This window comes from Pteropus alecto, unplaced genomic scaffold, assembly GCF_000325575.1.
Source record: "Pteropus alecto unplaced genomic scaffold, ASM32557v1 scaffold116, whole genome shotgun sequence".
NCBI classification, from domain to species: domain Eukaryota; kingdom Metazoa; phylum Chordata; class Mammalia; order Chiroptera; family Pteropodidae; genus Pteropus; species Pteropus alecto.
Window position 1 is genome coordinate 592,489 of NW_006439189.1, and position 18,154 is coordinate 610,642.

The window sequence follows — 18,154 nt, forward strand, 5'->3', positions numbered from 1 at the left end:
GGTATTTTGATAGGGATTGCATTGAATCTATAGATTGCTTTGGGTAGTATGGCCATTTTAACAATGTTGATTCTTCCTACCCATGAGCACGGTATATACTTCCACTTATTTGTGTCTTCTTTGATTTCTTTTTTTCAATGACATAATTTTCTGAAAATAGGCCTTCTACCTTTCAGGTTAATTTGATTCCCAGGTATTTTATAGTTTTCGACACAATTGTAAATGGGATTGTTTTTAAATTCTCTTTCTGAAAGTTCATCATTGGTGTATAAAAATGCCACTGACTTCTGAATATGAATTTTGTATCCTGCTACTTTGTTGAATTTATTGATTAATTCTAACTTTTTTTTTTTGGTGGAATCTTTAGGGTTCTCTATATATAGTATCATGTCATCGGCAAACAACGAGAGTTTTACTTCTTCCTTTCCAATTTGGAAATCTTTTATTTCTCTTTCTCATCTGATTGCTGTGGCTAGGACTTTCAATATGATGTTGAACAGAAGTGGCAAAAGTTTGTTTTCTTGTCATGTTCCTGATTTTAAGGAAAACGCCTTTAGCCTTTCTACATTGAGTAAGATGCTAGCTGTAGGTTTGTCATATATGACCTTTATTATGTTGAGGCATGTTCTGTTTATTCCCACTTTGCTGAGAGTTTTTATCATGATTGGATGCTAGATTTTGTCAAATGCTTTTTCCACAACTATTGGTTTGATCATTCGATTTTTATCTTTCAATTTGTTAATTTGGTTTATCATATTCATTGATTTGCAGATATTTGTACCAACTTTGCATCCCAGGAATAAATCCAACTTGATCATGGTGTATGATATTTTTAATGTATTGCTGAATTCAGTTTGCTAATATTTTGTTGAGGATTTTTGCATCAATGTTTATAAGAGATATCGGATTATAGTTTTCTTTTTTGTAATGTCTTTGTCTGGTTTTGGAATCAAGATAATGGTGGCCTCATAAAAAGAATTAGGGAGGCTTTCCTCTTCTTGAATTTTTTGGAATAGTTTGAGAAGCATAGGTGTTAATTCTTCTTTGAATGTTTGGTAAAATCTTCCTGTAAAGCAGTCTGGTCTAGGACTTTTTTTTTGGACAGTTTTTTGATTATTGACTTGATCTCGTTGATAGTAGTTGGTTGGTTCAGATTTTCTGTTTCTTCTTTATTCAGTCTTGGGAGATTGTATCTTTCTAGGAATGTATCCATTTCTTCCAGATTGTTCAATTTGTTGGCATAGAATTGCTCATATTATTTTCTTATGACCCTTTGTATTTCTGTGGGATCTGTAGTTATTTCTCCTCTTTTATTTCTGATTTTATTTATTTGAGTCCTCTCTTTTTTTTTCCTTGATAAGTCTGGTTAAGAGTTTATCAATTTTGTTTATCCTTTCAAGGAACCAACTCTTGGTTTCACTGATTTTTTTTTTTGTTTTTCTAGACTCTATTTTGTTTATTTCTCCTCTGATCGTTCTTTTGTTTATCCTTTCAAAGAACCGGCTTTTGTACTGTTTTTCTAGACTCTATTTCCGCTCTGATTTTTATTATTTCCTTCCTCCTATTTACTTTGGGCTTTGCTTTCTGCTCTTTCTCTAGTTCTTTTAATTGTAAAAGTAGATTGTTTATTTGAGCTTTTTCTTTTTTTTTGGTTTTTTTTTTTTTTTTTTTGAGGTAGGCCTATATTGCTATGAATTTCCCTCTTAGGACTGCTTTCACTGTGTCCCATAGATTTTGATACATTGTGTTTTTTATTTTCATTTGTCTCTAGGTATCTTTTGATTTCTTCCTTGATTTCATTGTTCATTCATTGATTGTTTAGTAGCATGTTATTTAGCTTCCATGTATTTGTTTATTTTCCAGTTTTTTCCTTGTAGTTACTTTCTAGTTTCATACCATCATGATCGGAGAAGATGGTTGATATAATTACAGTCTTCTTAAGTTTATTGAGACTTGTTTTGTGTCCGAACATGTGGTCTATCCTGGAAATTGTTTTGTATGCACTTGAGGAGAATGTATATTTTGCTGCTTTGGAGTGAAATACTCTGAAAATATCTATTAAATCCATCTGGTGCATTGTGTCCTTTAGTCCCATTGTTTCCTTTTGATTTTCTGTCTGGATGACCTGTCCATTCATGTCAATGGGAACCCTTTGTCTTTTGATTGGATCATTTAATATATTTACATTATAGTAATTATTGATAAAAGGGTGGTAGATAAGGGTAAAGGAGGTCAAATATATATGGTGATGAAAGGACATTTTACTTTAGGTGGTGAACACACAATGCAATATAGAAATGACGTTGTTGAATTGTACACTTGAAACCTCTATGATTTTATTAACCAATGGCACCCCAATAAATTTAATTATTGATAGATTTGGAGTTATTGCTATTTTATTATCCATAGTTTTGATCTTTTTTTTTTTTTCTAAGTAAGTCTCTTTAATATTCCTTGGAATTAGAATACTGGTTTGGTGGTAATGAACAACTTTAGCTTCTTTCTGTCTGGGAAGCTCTTTATCTGTCCTTCAATTCTAAATGATAGCTTTGCTGGGTAGAATAATCTCGGTTGTAGGTTCTTACTTTACATCACTTTGAATATTTTGTGCCAGTCTCTTCTGTCCTGCACACTTTCTGTTGAGAAATCCGCTGATGGTCTTATGAGAACTCCCTTGTAGGTATCTAATTGCTTTTCTCTTGCTGCTTTTAGGATTCTCTCTTTGTCTTTAACCTTTGGCATTTTTGTTATGATGTTCTTGTTGTGGACCTCTTTGCGTTTATCTTGATTGGGACTCTACACACTTCCTAGGCTTGTATGTCTAGTTCCTTCAGCAGGTCAGAGGAATTTTCAGTCATTATTTCTTCAAATAGGTTTTCAAACTCCTTCTGGTATCTTTATGATAAGAATGTTGGTAAATTTAATGTCCCAGAGACCCCTTAAACTATCCTCATATTTTTGGATTTTTTTCTTTTTGTTGTTCTGATTGGGTCTTTTCTGCTACCTTATCTTCCAAATTGCTGATTTGATTCTCTGCTTCATCTAATCTACTGTTAATTCCCTCTAATGCATTCATCATTTCAGTTATTGCATTCTTCATTTCTGCTTCCCCTTCCCCCTCCCCGCTTACTGTCTGGTAACCACTAGTCTATTGTACATGTCATCATATTTTTAGATTCTTTTTTCTTGTTGCTGTTTTTGATTTGGTGTTTTCTGCTACCTTATCTTCTAAATCGCTGATTTGATCCTCTGCTTCATCTAATCTATTATTGATTCCTCCTAAGGTATTCTTCATTCTAGTTATTGTATTCTTCATTTCTGACTGGTTCTCTTTTATGTTTTCTATCTCCATTTTTATGTTTCCTATCTTTTTGTTGAAGTTCTCACTGAAATCATTGAGCATCTATATAACCAGTGTTTTGAACTCTTGTTTCTGGTAGATCGCTTGTCTCCACTTTACTTCATTCTTTTTCTGAAGTTTCGTTCTGATCTTTCATTTGAGACATGTTTCTTTGTTTCCTCATTTTGACTCCATCCCTCTGTTTCTTTCTATGTATTAGGTAGAACTATTTTATCTCCTGGTTTTAGAAGAGTGGCCTTATGTAGTAAGTGTCTTGTGGGGTCCAGTGGTGAAATTTTCCCAATCGCTGAGCCACGTGCTCCAGGTATGTCCTTTCTGTGGGTTATGTGTGCCCTCCTGTTGTAATTAAGCCTTGGTTGCTCTTTGCAAGTCAATGGGAGAGTCTGATTCTCAGGCTGATTGGTTGTGAGGACCGGTCTTGAGTATAGTAGAGGTGTTATAGTTCAGGGGCTGACCCTATGAAGCAGGATTCTCCTTAGCAAGGCTCTGGTGCCTGTCCAGTCTGCCTCTTGGATGTATTGTTTTTGGAGGTGGTTGGTGTTGCTCTGGTGTGGTCTGAAGTTGTCCACTGGGTGTTTTGGTTCTTGGGCCTTTTGGAGGGCCTCTGGTGCAAGTCAAGGTCAGCCACTGCCTGTGCTCTGCCTAGGAATACTTGGTATGAGCTACAAAGTGACCTACAGATGGTTGCCACCTTTACTGTGCTTTGAGGTACCTGGCAGAGGCTAAGATGTGAGCTGCCAGATGCCTTTAGTGCTGGGCTTGGGGCTGCTTAGAAAAAGGTATGGGACATGCCGAGGTCAGATGCAGCTTGTTTGGGGTGTGTAAACCTTTGAGAGATTTTAGGAAAGATGTCAGCATGAATCATGACAAGTTGTTTGTATGGGAACACCACTGGAAGCAGCTTGGGTGGGCCCATAAGTTGGGTGGGGCAGCATCTCAAGAAATCACCAGGGCAGGGTGACCAGTATTAGCTACATTGATAGAGACTCACATATGGTGATTGCCTGGGTCTGCAAGCTGGGTGGAGGAAGGCTCAACAAAGAAACAATGGATTCTGCTAGCACTTCTGTCTGGGAGAAAGCTGTCTCTCCAGCACTCGCCCTGAAGCCAGACAATTAAGTTCTTCCTCATATGTTCCTGGCACCTTTCATGCTGCTGTCCCAGCACTGGAGCTCAGAGAGAGTATGTCTATCAGTGAGTGAGTTCATTCATGGGCCCGTAAGAGGAATGCCTGTGACTCCAGTAGTCCTCCTTCTCACTCAGCCACAATTGTCCCTGGTTTTTACAGCCAGAAGATATGAGCCTTCTCTTCCCAGCTCTGAAACCCTATGCTGGGACACCTGGTGTGGTGCTAAGACCCCTCAATCCTCAGAGGAGACCTCCACAGTTGAGAAACCCTTCTAGATTTTTAACCACCAGAAGGTAAATCTGTGGCCAGCCCATTTCTAGTCTTTGCCCTTCTTATCAGTCTCTACTTGGCTCTCTCTGTTCTTAGTTGTAGGACTTCCGTCCAGCCTGACTTCAGGTGATTCTCAAGGATGGTTGTTCTGTAGTTTAGTTGTTATTTTGAGGAGTTGTAGGAGGAGGTAAGCATAGCATTTACCTACTCCACCATCATGACTGGTTATCAGACATAGACTGATTTTTGAACCTCAACCAGCACTTCGGGATCTTGGATAAGAAAGGAGGAAAAATAAGTATTTTCTCAGGATCAAGATTGGTCAAGAAGAGTAGAAGGCAAGTGAGAGGAGGAAGGAGAGGAGGCACTTTCCCCAAGTCTCTTGTTCACCTACTACTTTTGATCTTTTAGGAGCCTTCTGCCTATGCTCTGTAGTGATTGCACACTGATAGTATTGATAGTTTCTGTGTTTTGGTCTTAGAGCTTTTGGTCCTTTCACTCTCTGTCAGTGCATTTCTGCCCTACATGAAGGCCATATACAACTTGCCTATATCATAAACCCTTTTGGGGACTAGTTAAACTAGGTCATCCTTTGTGGCCCCTGGGAAAACTGCAAGAATAGAAGTATTTCCAAGCATTCATGTGTGTGTGTATGTTGGTAGTACAGCCCAAATCTTGCAAGAACCTTCTTCCAATTACACTCCCCTCCTGTGTTGGAGAGGGGGTGGGGCAGGAAGGAGATAAAACCCTGTGGCAATAACCAAGCTGCTAAATTGCTGAGCTGGTTTTAATTGAAGTGTGAGTAGGAGGTTTTAAGGCAGGTAGACAACATCCTGTTGTTCGGGTGCTCCTCTCTCTCTTTTGCACATCTGGCTGAACTGGGAGTCAGGTGGCTCCGGCGGCAGTGCCATCTCCCTTCTTCCATTCCACACCTCAGCCCACCCAAGAGTCCATTAGCCATGGACGCGGTGGCTGTGTATCATGGCAAAATCAGCCGGGAGACAGGGGAGAAGCTCCTTCTTGCCGCTGGTCTGGATGGCAGCTATTTGCTGAGAGATAGTGAGAGTGTGCCAGGCGTGTACTGCCTGTGTGTGCTGTGAGTATGTTGTGGTGGCTGGGTCTGGGGCTTCAAGAGGGAGGGCATGGGGCCTGCAGAGGGTGGACAGGGACAATGGGTATGGGTAGCAGGGGCAGGCAATACATGGGCCACAGGAGCTTGTCTCAGCTTCTTCTACTGCCTACCCTACAGCTACTCAGGCTTCCCCAGGGCCATGGTATACTATACTTTGCCTTAAGCTCCTCACTGGGGATTTTGCTCCCTGAAAGGACTTCTCAGTACCTTTAAGAGAAGCCTCAGGGAATGCCTTCTTGTGTTGGGGAACACAGCCTGGAATTTATCTTTGCTCTGAGAAAGAGGCAGGCTCTCAATTTCCATTTTGACCTTCAGTAGAGATCAGCAAGGTAGAGCCCTGGGATGGTGGAGTGGCAAGATTTGAGGCCACCAGATCCTGACAGAAGTAAAGGATTCTCTCCAGCTCTCTTTAAATGGGTTTGGAAGTGTCACCCCAAAGGAATACCATCAAATTCAGGGAAAGGAAGAAGACTAAGAAACTGAATACATTACTTTAAGAATGCAATGCCAGTTAGAAAGGATGCTGAAAGGGGGATGTTTATGAGTAAAATTGCCTCTCTGGATCTGTTTATTTAGCTTCTTTAGAGAAGTTCTCTGTGTGTGTGTGGGTGGGACCTATTCTTGATAAAAACTAGGACAGACAAGAGTTGTAACAGACACAGAGGGAAAACACCCTTGTTATGAATCAGCTTTGCCCTTTACCTAGGCATATCTTCATCTAATGCCCCATTTTAAATCAGATGTAACTTCATTTTTGCTCCAGGGCTCAAGAGTCAGGCAGATCTGCGACCTTACTCTATGCTAGGCCAATGATAGATTTGTGACCTCAGAAAATTAACCTATCAGCCTTTTAGTTTTCTTACCCATAAAATGGATATAATGTTACTACCTACCTCATAGGATTGTGAGGATTAAATGCCATAATGCAGGTAAAAAATTTACCATGGACCTGAGAAATAGTAAATGTTCAGTAAATATAAGCTATTATTATTATAGTCTTTTTTTCAGTCAATTTTTTCAGTACTCATGGAGCATTTCTAAGGAAGTACCTATCTCAATTACTTTTTATCAGCAGGATAAAAACACCCATGAAAACACCAGCTCTACACAGTAGATTCTGGACAGAAACAAAATGAGGGAAAATGTTTGGTAGTAATTTCAGTACCTATTGATGCACTGCAAGGTTTTGAAGTACCTTTTGGGTCAGTGAAGAAGGATCATACTGAGGCTGGTGACAGAAGATTTTCATTGTTTATTATTTTTTTGAATGGTCAAGCCATGTTTGTGGCAACTCTCAGGCAATTTTAAATGAATTCATTATAAAGGTTTCAAGGGAAATACACAGAAGCTATAGAATCTCTTGGGTTTAGATTTTGTTTTGCTTATATTATTGTTTTTCCCCCAAGCAGAAACTGGGAAAGGTCATTGAAAGCCAAGTAGTATTCTTAGGTCTTGTTCTTATCAGAAAAAGATGGAAGAGTGAGTAGGCCAGAAAGGGGCTCCTTTAGGGAAGCTGACAAAGGAGGGTCCCTTAACTTAGAAGTAAAAAAATAAGGTACAAAAAAAAAAAGCCTAGGTGGGAGAGGGAGAGCAACAGGGGACAGATGGTAAGACATCTCTAAGGCTTCAACTAGACTGGCTTCTTTGTTGTTTCTCAAGCTTGCCACACATGCTATCCCTTTAGGGTCTTTGCACTTATTGTTCCTTCTACCTCTTCTCTCAGAGAGGACTTTCTTGACCATCCTATCAAAAATAAATGCCCTTTCCTTATCCCTCTTATACTCTATTTTCCTCAAGAACTTTAAACTATCTGACATTTGTTTGTTTATTTATTGCTGGGCTCTCCAGCTAAAATGAAATCTCCATGACAGTAGGGACATTGTCTACTGTACCAGGAACACAGTCTGGCACCTAAAAGACATTAGGTGGCACATAAGAGGCACTCAATATATATTTTTGAATTAACCAATCAAAAACTGTTCTTTACTGCAAAGAGCTTCTGGTTGATATCAGGAGATCAGCGTGTGGACTCTGGGGAAGTCACTCAACTTCTTGAGTCTTGGTTTTCATATTTGTAAAATGGCAGTAAATAATGTGTGCCCTGCCTTCTGCATAAGATTGTTATTGGTAAACTATGCAGGAGACAAGGACAATTTTAGCCTTTTACCCATGTAGACCAGGATTACATAGGAATTAATTTAGGCAGGTGGGGGATTCTCAACCATTTAATTTTTCACTCAAAGTGAATCTTGCATAAATGCAGTTTTTATGACTTTCAGTTCTTCATGCAAACGTCCTTATGAAGTAGCAGAAAATAGCAAGAAAATTGGGAGTCCCCCTAGCATCTTTTGATGGGCACACTGGGGCCTCCAAGTCTTAGAGGGTGACTGCCTGACTGTGCTGCCAAGGGAAGGCACAAGGATACAGTGCCTTTTATGAGAGTTTTTCAACCTTTCTGAACCAAGGGTCCCTTTTGATGAATAGAAACCTTTCATCCCCTCATTTTAGTACTATGCTGTAGTAACAAAATCACATTTTACTTTGAAATAAACCATGTACTCATTTTAAACCAAAATGTGTATGCTTATGATATGCCGTAGAAATAACAATGGAAATGGTGTAATATATGCATGAACAAGAAGGTATAGCTAACAAACATGCACTGGTTGTAGGGTTCACTCAGAACTCATTCTATCTCTGTTTATTCCCATTATAAAAGAAGGTTTGGTTGAACTTTAGTTTCTGTACTTTTATTGTGGAAATAACACATTGCATATGCCTTTGAACTGTAAAATATACTTTCAAACTATGCTTGCTCCTTTCTCCAGTTCTGAACCCCTAGTTATGACTTTTAGGTATAGCCTTTTCTTCTGTTCAGTTTTAGAAAACTGAATCTCATAAAGTACTAAAAAAGTTTTCCATTTATTAGATTGCTCACCTTCATTTAAAGTGAAAAGTCATTCTTTATTTTCAGTAAATAAATCTAAATTTTTGTAAAATAAGTCTATTAAAAATAGTTCCTAATATCTTCATATTATAGAAAATTCAGAAAATTTAGATAAAAATAAGGGGGAAACCATCTATAGTTTATAACCTGTAGACAATTATTATTAAAAAATTAAGTGGATTTTCTTCTACATTTCATTTTTAAAAATGCTTTATAAACACACATATGCTGTTACAATGTTATAGTCTGATGTATTTTTCACTTAACATGAAAAAAACTCCATTTACACATAATGCTCTTATGAATGATTTTCAAACATTATTTTTAATAGCTGCATGATAGTACAGCCTGTGGATGTATCATATTTTCCTCAGTCATCCATTTTTAGACAGTTGAATAAGTTCATTTTGTGCTATTATAAATTTCATTATAATTCATATTTTAGTCCATAAAGGTTTCCTTGTGATTACTTCTTTAAAATGAATTTTAAAGATGTGCAATTTCTAGGTCAGAAAACATAAATAGCTTAGGATTCTTGAAATATACATGATCGCTAAATTTTTTATACTAAATGGTTCTTCCAATTTATATATATGCTCACAGTAATGCATGAGAATGTCTGTTTCACTGCACCCTCCCTAGAAATGGGTATTCTTGCTAAAAAATTCTTCTTGAAATTTGGTGTCTCACTGTTTCATATTTCCTTGATTAGCGATTGAATGTCTTTTATATGGGTGGTAAACTGTTGTATTTTCTCATTCATAAATTGGCTCTTTGTGTACTTTGCCCATTTAACCATTTGAATCTTAATGTTTTTCTTAACATATTATGGGTTTTTATATACTAATCCTTGATCTGTTGCAAATATCTTTTCTCAGTTTTTTGTTTGCCAAGGCATTTCGGTGACACAAAAAAATGACCATTTTTAGTAGTCAAATCTGTCGCTCATTTTCTTTGTGTTTGATTTCTTATTTTGCTTCCTAGCTTAGAAAGTTCTTTCTCCTCCAGTGATGTCATAAAACTTCACTTCAGTTTTTGTTTTAAATTTATGGTTTGGTTAGTTTACATTTAACTCTTTGATTTCATTTGGAATTTTATTTTAATAAGGCGAAAGGATCTAATTTGCTTTTGTTTTGAAGTAGCTAACAACTGTCCCAATATAAATTATATTCCCCATTCCCCATTAATTAATTAGCCTCTTTTACATATATTAAATTCTTACATATAATAGTTATTGTTTTGCAACTATCTATTTGGTTCAATTGATCTATTTATTCTTGTTTACCAGCACTATAGTATTGTTGGGGCAGAAAAATAAATTTTCCTTCTACCCTTGTAAATTCTTCTGGCTGGACTAATGATCAAATTAACATGAGACAAATTAACAGGAGAAAATGACCAAATTTATTACATATGTACATATGGGATTCCATAAGAATATGGGATCTGAGGAAAACCTGTGTAGTTGAGGTTTATATGCCATTTTGGACTAAGAAGAGGGAAGCAGGGGTCTGAGACTTCAAAGGGAAAGTAGGCAATTCACAGGTAGATGAGAAAAAGCAAAGGTATGGTAAACAAATTCTTGCTTGGCCATCTAGAAACAATGGGATACAGAGGGGAACCCTACAAACAAACTTGCTTGGATCCTCCTTGTCTGCCACACTTAATTCATATGTGATAAGGTGAATATGCTAAGGTTCCCTTCCTGGAGCAGGTTTTCCTATCTGAATTCCCTTATGCAGGTAAGGGGGAGGTTAAAAAAAAAAACTCTTCATGAGTTTGCTGGGTTTTAATTTCAGCTCAAAATAATCTGCATACCAGTGTGGCACATTCTGGGAAGACTCATTCTGGACCCCTACAGTATTATAGTATTTTAATACATTTTTAAAAAATTATTTGCTATTCTTATCTGTTGGTTCTTAAAGATGAAATCTAGAATAATTTTGTTAAATTTTAAAAATCCCATCAGGATTACATTAAACTAATAAATTAAGGAGGAACTGTCATCTTTAAAGAATTTAGTTTTCCTATCCAAAAACTTGATATGTCTCTCTGTGAGTTTTTTCATTTACATCCATCAATAAAGTTTTGTAGTTTTCTTCCTGTAGGTCTTGCACATTTTTGTTAAATTTATTTCTAGTTATCATGTGTATGAATGTGTCAATTTTTTTGTTCCTATCATAAATGTAATTTTTTTCACTCTATTTTCTGCTGCATAGGAAAGCTATTGACTTTATGCATTTTTCTTGTATTCATCCAGTGTACTAAATGCTCTTATTAATGCAATTAGTTTTTATTCGATTTTATTCTTCTTAGTTTTCAAGCTATATCAAGTTTCTTTTCACTAAGATACATATGAGCTCTAATATTTCTTCTCTTCTCACCTTCAATGTAGATAACCATCGGGAAAGTCCTAAATACCCACTGGATAGTTTGATGGTAATAAGAGAAAAACTAATTGAAAACATTTAAAATAATTAGTTTGAAGAAATAGTTTATTTCCATAATTAACATCCTTCTCTACTTATCTGCCTTTGTTTGCTACTTACCTGATAGAAGATTTGAAAGAAGAAATCCTACTATATTTTTTAGCTTCAAGGACACATAATGAAGTCATTTGACATATATGTCTTTAGATAAAAGGATAATTATTTTCTGTCCTTTAAAATTTGAAGGATGACTGAGCATAAAGTCTTAAACAATTTAGCTGGAAAAAATGAGGGAAATAGCGACAAAAAATAAAATTCCAGGTTATCAGTTGTGACAGAGGGGAGCAGTGTGGCAAAGAACTCAAAAGAATGAGAAATTATAACTTACAGTTTTTAAATACAACTGGGTATGTGCTTTGGTGTTGCCACCAGAATTATTTTGGATTACGTGGGTACAATCCATTAATGCCAGAACAAGCCTGAAGGCCAGTGTAGGATTAAATTTGCAACATATAAACTGCCAAATGGACAATTCACAGGCCAGTAAATCAAGTGCCGACTCTGGTTGACAATGTAAAATTGAAGTTGCAAAATAAGTCTGAGGATTTCATTTAGCTTAAGGAAAGAAGATGTCTGACCTCTTTTGGGCTCTCCCCACCTGGCCTCTTAGATTCACCTTAAGACCAATTTGTTAATTCATTCGCTCTCATATAATAGAGAACCCAGATCCTCCAGCCAGATTCTCTAAGTATACATCCCGTTTCTGGACCTTAACTAGCTATTTTACCTTGGGCAAGTTTCTTAACCTTTCTGTGTCTCTGGGTCCTTGTCTATGAAAAGGGGTTGGGGATAATAATAGTATTTACCTCATAGAGTTGTTAATGTGGATCATTGCATGAGTTAATATTTATGAAGTTAACATGTAGTAGATATTTGTTGGTATAAATAAAAAATCTATAAATAATTGCAATATGAAGTTAGACCATCATAGGAGTACATATATAAAACATTATGTGGCAGTTCAGGAGAAAAGACTGTATTTATTATCATGATTCATCGAAACTGGTATTACACAGTTTTACCATCAGACCTGAAGCTGAATGACTTTTGATGACTCTGAAAATTCAAATTCACTCTGAAAGAATGAAGATTGGGTCATAGGAAATTTAGAAAACTCTTGAATCAGAGTATAGTCTCAATAATGATGGCTTTGTATAGGATACCCTTCCTCTGGATATGAAAGTTCTGTAATATTTGTTAAAAATTTATTCATATTATAATTGTGTCTTGAATTTTGTATATAGCATTAGTTTGTATAGACATAGACAACATGGGTACTAGCTTGCTTTTTTGCAGTGTCATGAAGTCAAATGTTGCTAACCATTTTCTTTTGTGTAGTTCTTGAAGTGGTATAAAGAAGGAATCGATATAGTTTTGTCTGTTCTAAACCAAGATCTGTCTCCAACACTGACCACTTGAGAAAATAAGAAATAAGTCAAGTTAATTTCTTCTTGTCCATTTCTAACCAGGACATGTTTTTAAGGGTTAGGGACTACTTTGAGAGAAGAAAGGGCGAATTTTAATATCAGCAGGGATTGAATCAAAACATGCTTTGTAATCACTAAAATGCAAAATATTACTTAAGAAAATTAATTAATGGCAACAACAAAAATCTCTACTATTTTCCATCAATTATTCATTTTCTAGATTTTTTTCATGATAAATTTTAAATTCCAGGCTAATTAACACGTCTAACAAAATGTTTGATGGAGAAAGAAAGTTAAAATTACACTACATTCTTGGTTTCTTTGTATTAATGGAAGAAGTCACAGGAAAGATAATCCTAAAAGGCATTATTTTTAAAGTTTTTAAAAATAAATATTTGTGTGATTTGTGATTTGCATAAGCTATATTTATAAAACTCCGAATAGTAATTTTACGTCTTTTAAAAAAAATATGTTATTAGTCACTTATATAACTTTATAGAGAAAATTAATATGCAAGGATGCATTTATATTAGTTTAAATTTACTTTAAGTTTATGTACATACAGGGACAGACAGTTTTGAACAGATGTTATCAGAACGGCATCTCCTTATGTCTACTTTTTCACGTATCGTCATTTTATATCAACATGGTCCATGTGCTTAAAGATTTTTTTTTTAAATATAGGACTCTAATACCTTTGAATTTTGGTATAATTTTGAAGCATTCTTTCTGCCACCATTTCCTTATTTTGAGTAACATTCCTTATTTAGGAATACTTAGGTTAATACTATTTTTTTACTATTAAAATAAAACTACTATGAAAATCTTTGTGAAATTGCTTTTGCCTTTTGATTCCTTGGAGTGTATGAAGGATGACAAACAAGGTCATTAGGACAAAAATATGTGTGATTTTATAGCTCTTTCTATAACTTTCCAATTTATTTGCCAGAACAGTGATTTTTTTAATGGACAGGGAGAAAGTATGTGTAGTTTGAAAAACAACATATTCAATATTTGGTCTGAATTTTATGTTATAAAGTTATTGTTTCATAATAAAAGCTACAGAAAACAAAACTATGAAATCTTGTTGAGGAAGAGAGAGTAAATGCTTTAGAAGCACTGCTCTACGAAGACTGAAACAATTGAAAAAGCTTTAGCTTATGTTTATTAAAATTATTGGGTGACATTGATTAATAAAATAAAATAAGTTTCAAGTGTACAATTCAACAGGGTGTCATATTCATATTGCATTGTGTGTTCACCACCCAAAGTTAGATTTTGTCACAAATATTTAAATAAAATTGCATTCTTAAAGCATAGACTGAGTGACTCTGGGGATGATGACACAGAAATGCCCTGGACGAGTGAAAGAAGCCAGCTTAAATTTGGGGACATTTTCATCAATGTTCTCAATGAAATGTAGGTATTTTCTTTGCATTTTGATCACTTTCATGTTCTTAGAGATCCCCTAGTGATTTTGTTAAAATGCAGGTTAGGATCCACTAGGTCTGCGGTAGGACTTAAGATTCTTCATTTCTAACAAGTACCCAGGTGATGCTGATGTTATTGCCCTGGGAACATAATTTGAATTGCACTGTTTTAGATCTCTTCCATCCATGAGATATGACAGCAAGAGTTGATTGTGAGGGGATCCTTCCTTGGTCTGTTACTTCAGCGACTTAAAAGTGGAAGAGATGAACTGCTGGCTTATCTGAGGGCTGAAATAATTTTTGCTTATTCAGAAATTTGAGAGGTTTGGAATAGGAAATTATTAATATTAGATGGGTAATCACAAGAAATTTTATGTTTCACTGACTCCAGGTTGTTCAGAGACTGAAGGAAGTAAGGACTTTTGAAGTGGTACTCACTGCTTAACTGAAAGTGAGATAAAATCAGAATCGTTAGGAAACAATTTTCAAAACAGACTCATTTATTTTGACTAAATGAGGCTAGATGCTAGTAAGGAGATAAATTCATTGTATTTTCTTTAGAGACTCACTGTTTTAGAAAGTGGAAAACCAGTTACTTAGAATTTTGCTTGCACTGTTGCTGAGATTTTAAATAATGCTTTTCCATATCACCTCAGTGGTATCGAATTATTGCCATTAATCGCTTCTATCTCCATTTTACTATGTGACTTTAAGAAAATCATTTCAATCCTTACTTTTCAAGTTCCCATGGTGAAAAATGGAAATCAAATCTCTTGCCTTATTCCCTGTAGAGTTATTACTGAAATCAGTGGCCTGTGAAGTAGATTTCAGTTGCTTAAAAAAAGACTTTAACAATGTAATATTTTATATTTATTTAACACATTAACATATGCATACCTCATCTTATTTTATATATGATCTAAATATTTTGGCAAACATTCATAACAAAAATGAAACATTTCCTGTAATCACACCAGCAATTAAATTAATCTTTTTTTTTTTTTTTTGGTTTCACAAATTGAATGAATCTGATTAGAGTGTTTAAGATATATATATTTTTTGTCTTTTAGGTAATCAGTACTGATGGTTATTTATTACATATACAGTAATTTAATCCACATATGTAAATTTAGTTTTAAAGGGGGATAATAGTAAATGAGGTCAGTTAACTCAAGGACGATCCTTTGTTTGGGATGCCTTAGACTCATCTGTTCTTCTAAGTTTAAACACATTTATTTTTACCTGAGTTTAGCATGTATTCTAACCAAAGACCTATATTGGCCCAAATGTGTACCTAAGAATAACAATCAGAAAATGTCCTAAATAAAACTCTGTTAATCCAGATTCAAATTCATAATTTGAAATAACTCAGAATAAAGTTTGTCTTGCTTTTCTATGAAGTAAAAATTTATTGGGAAAATTAAGTAGCATTACCATATATACTAAAATGTAATAAATAATCTACATCTATTACAGTGGGGGAATCAAGAGCTGGGAATCCAGAGTCAAATAGGCCTGATTCAAATTCATCTTTGCTGCTTGAATTCTAGTGTGGCTTTGGTTACTTACTTTCTCAAAGTCTCAGTTTCCTTATTTATAAAAATGAATTTCACGATATAAAGCTCATATGACTATTTTGGGGTCCAAAAGAGATAATGCATATGCTATGGACTAAATCATATCCTCGTAAAATTCATATGTTGAAGCCCTAACTCCCAATGTGACTGTATTTAAAGATAGGGCCTTTAGGAGGTAATTAAGGTTAAATAAGGTCATAAGGGTGGGTCCCTAATCCAAAAGGATGGGTGGTCTTATAAGAAGATGAAAAGAGATTTCTCTCCATGCATGCACACAAAGAAGAGGTCATATGAACACACAGCAAGAAGGTGGCAGTTTACAAGTCAAGAAAGGAGGCCTCAAAATGAGACTTACGTTGCTGGCACCTTGATCTTGGACTCCCAGCCTCCAGAACTGTGAGAAAATAAATGTCTTTTGTTTAAGCCACCCAGTCTATGGCATTTTGCTATGGCAGCCTGAGCAGACTAATACTGATTTTGGTATTAAGAAATACTGTGCTGCTGTAACAAACACCAAAAAATGTAGAAATGGCTTTGGAATTAGATATTTGGTAAAAGCTAGAGGAGTTTGGAGGTCCATGCTAGGAAAAGCCTACATTGCCATGAACACAATATTGGTAGAGCTGTGAATGTTAAAGGTCGTTCTGGGGAGGTCTCAGATGCAAATAAGGAACATGTTATTGGAAACTGAAGGAAAGGCCACCCTTGTTATAAATGGCAAAGAACTTAGCTGAACTGTGTCCTAGTATTTTGTGGAAGATAGCTAAGTGTTGAAGGAACAGTTTGGCTCCTCCTGACTGCTTATAGTAAAATGCAAAGGGAGAGAGATGAATTCAAGAAAGAATTGTTAAGCAAAAAGAAACCAGACCTTAAAGATTTGGAAAATTCTCAGCCAACCCATATAGCAAAAATAAATAAATAAATAATGTACACTTAAAACATATAATTTTATTAATCAATGTGGCCACAAATAAATAAATAAATGAATGAATGAATGAATGAATAAATAAATAAATAAATAAAGTGGAGAGAATACCAAGGGTGTGGCTAGACAATCATTCTTTAAGGAAATTACCCTTAATGTTAACTAGCCTTCTCAGCAGAAGCTAAGAATAGAGTCAGGACCAAAGCATCAGAGACACTGTCTCTCTGAACCAAAGGGAACAGGATAGGACGATAGAGAAATTTGGCTGCAGACATGCTTTATCTTTCAAGAAAAGGGAGGAATGACCCTGAAGGTGATTCACAGATCATCAGGGATGCCACTCCCACCACAGGACCAGCGTGCACAGGCCCAGGGGGCAAGTTTGCCTCAACCAAGGTTTCAAAGGTGGGATCAGAGCCCAACAGAGCTGAGTAGGTGGGGCCACCCTCCCCAGAGAAGTGAGAATAAGAGTGCCACCCAATGTGCCTGGAGAGTGGAGCATCAATCCAAAAAAGATTAATGCTCAAGCATTAAGATCTAATGGAATTGGCCTTATGAGGTTTTGCACTTGCTTGGGAATTGTCACTCCTGTTTTCCTTCCTATGTCTCCCTTTGGAATGGATATGTCTGTCTTCTGCCTGTCCCATCATTGTATTTTGGAAGCACACAACTTGTCTGGTTTCATGGGTGCCATCATCTAACAAATCTGTTAGATGATGTTTAGATGAAACTTTGGACTTTAGAATTTAGAGTTGTTGCTGGAATGAGTTAAGACTTTGGAGGCTGTTAGAATGGAATGAATTTTGCATGTGGATGTATTTTGTCTGTGAGAAGAATGTGAATTTTAGAGCAACAGTGGTATAATGCTATGGACTAAACCATGCCCACCCCCACTCCACCACCAAATTCATATGTTGAAGCCTAACACCCAATGTGGCAACATTTGGGATAGGTCTTTAGTACGTATTTAAGATTAAATGAGGTCATAATAGTTGGGCCCTAATCCAATAAGGTCGGTGGCCTTATAAGAAATAGAAGAAAAAGAGAGAGAGATCTTTCTCCATGCACACATACAAAAAAGAGGTCATGTCAGCACACAGCAAGAAGGCCAAGAGAAGAGGCCTCAGAATAAAATTTATGTTGCTTGCACCTTGATCTTGGACTTCCAGCCTTCAGAACTCTGAGAAAATAAATTTCTTTTATTTAAGCCACTCAGTCTATGGTATTTTGCTATGGCAGCCTGAGAAAACTAATACAGCATATAAAACTCTTGGTATATAATAGAAACCAACTATGTAGATATACACTATTCGTACAGACTGAGTAATGAGGGAGAATGTTTACTCCATCTGAAAAGACAAGCTCTTTTCAAGTACCTTATCAAGACTCCTTTTTAATCCAAATTGCTATTACTACTATTTTATAATACATTATGAAGTAACATAGTAGTAATATAGAAATATAGTA

At 35.9% G+C, this 18,154-nt stretch overlaps 1 protein-coding gene across 1 annotated transcript in view; it reads left to right on the top strand.

Annotated features, from left to right (window-relative positions):
- The first annotated feature begins 5,572 nt into the window (after positions 1 to 5,572).
- Positions 5,573 to 18,154, top strand: part of SH2D1A (SH2 domain containing 1A) — a 20,457-nt gene continuing 7,875 nt past the window's right edge. The window contains exon 1 of the mRNA XM_006916165.1: positions 5,573 to 5,856. Within this exon, the coding sequence (XP_006916227.1) occupies positions 5,720 to 5,856 (137 nt within the window). The 5' untranslated portion in view covers positions 5,573 to 5,719. The remainder of the gene's footprint in view (positions 5,857 to 18,154) is intronic.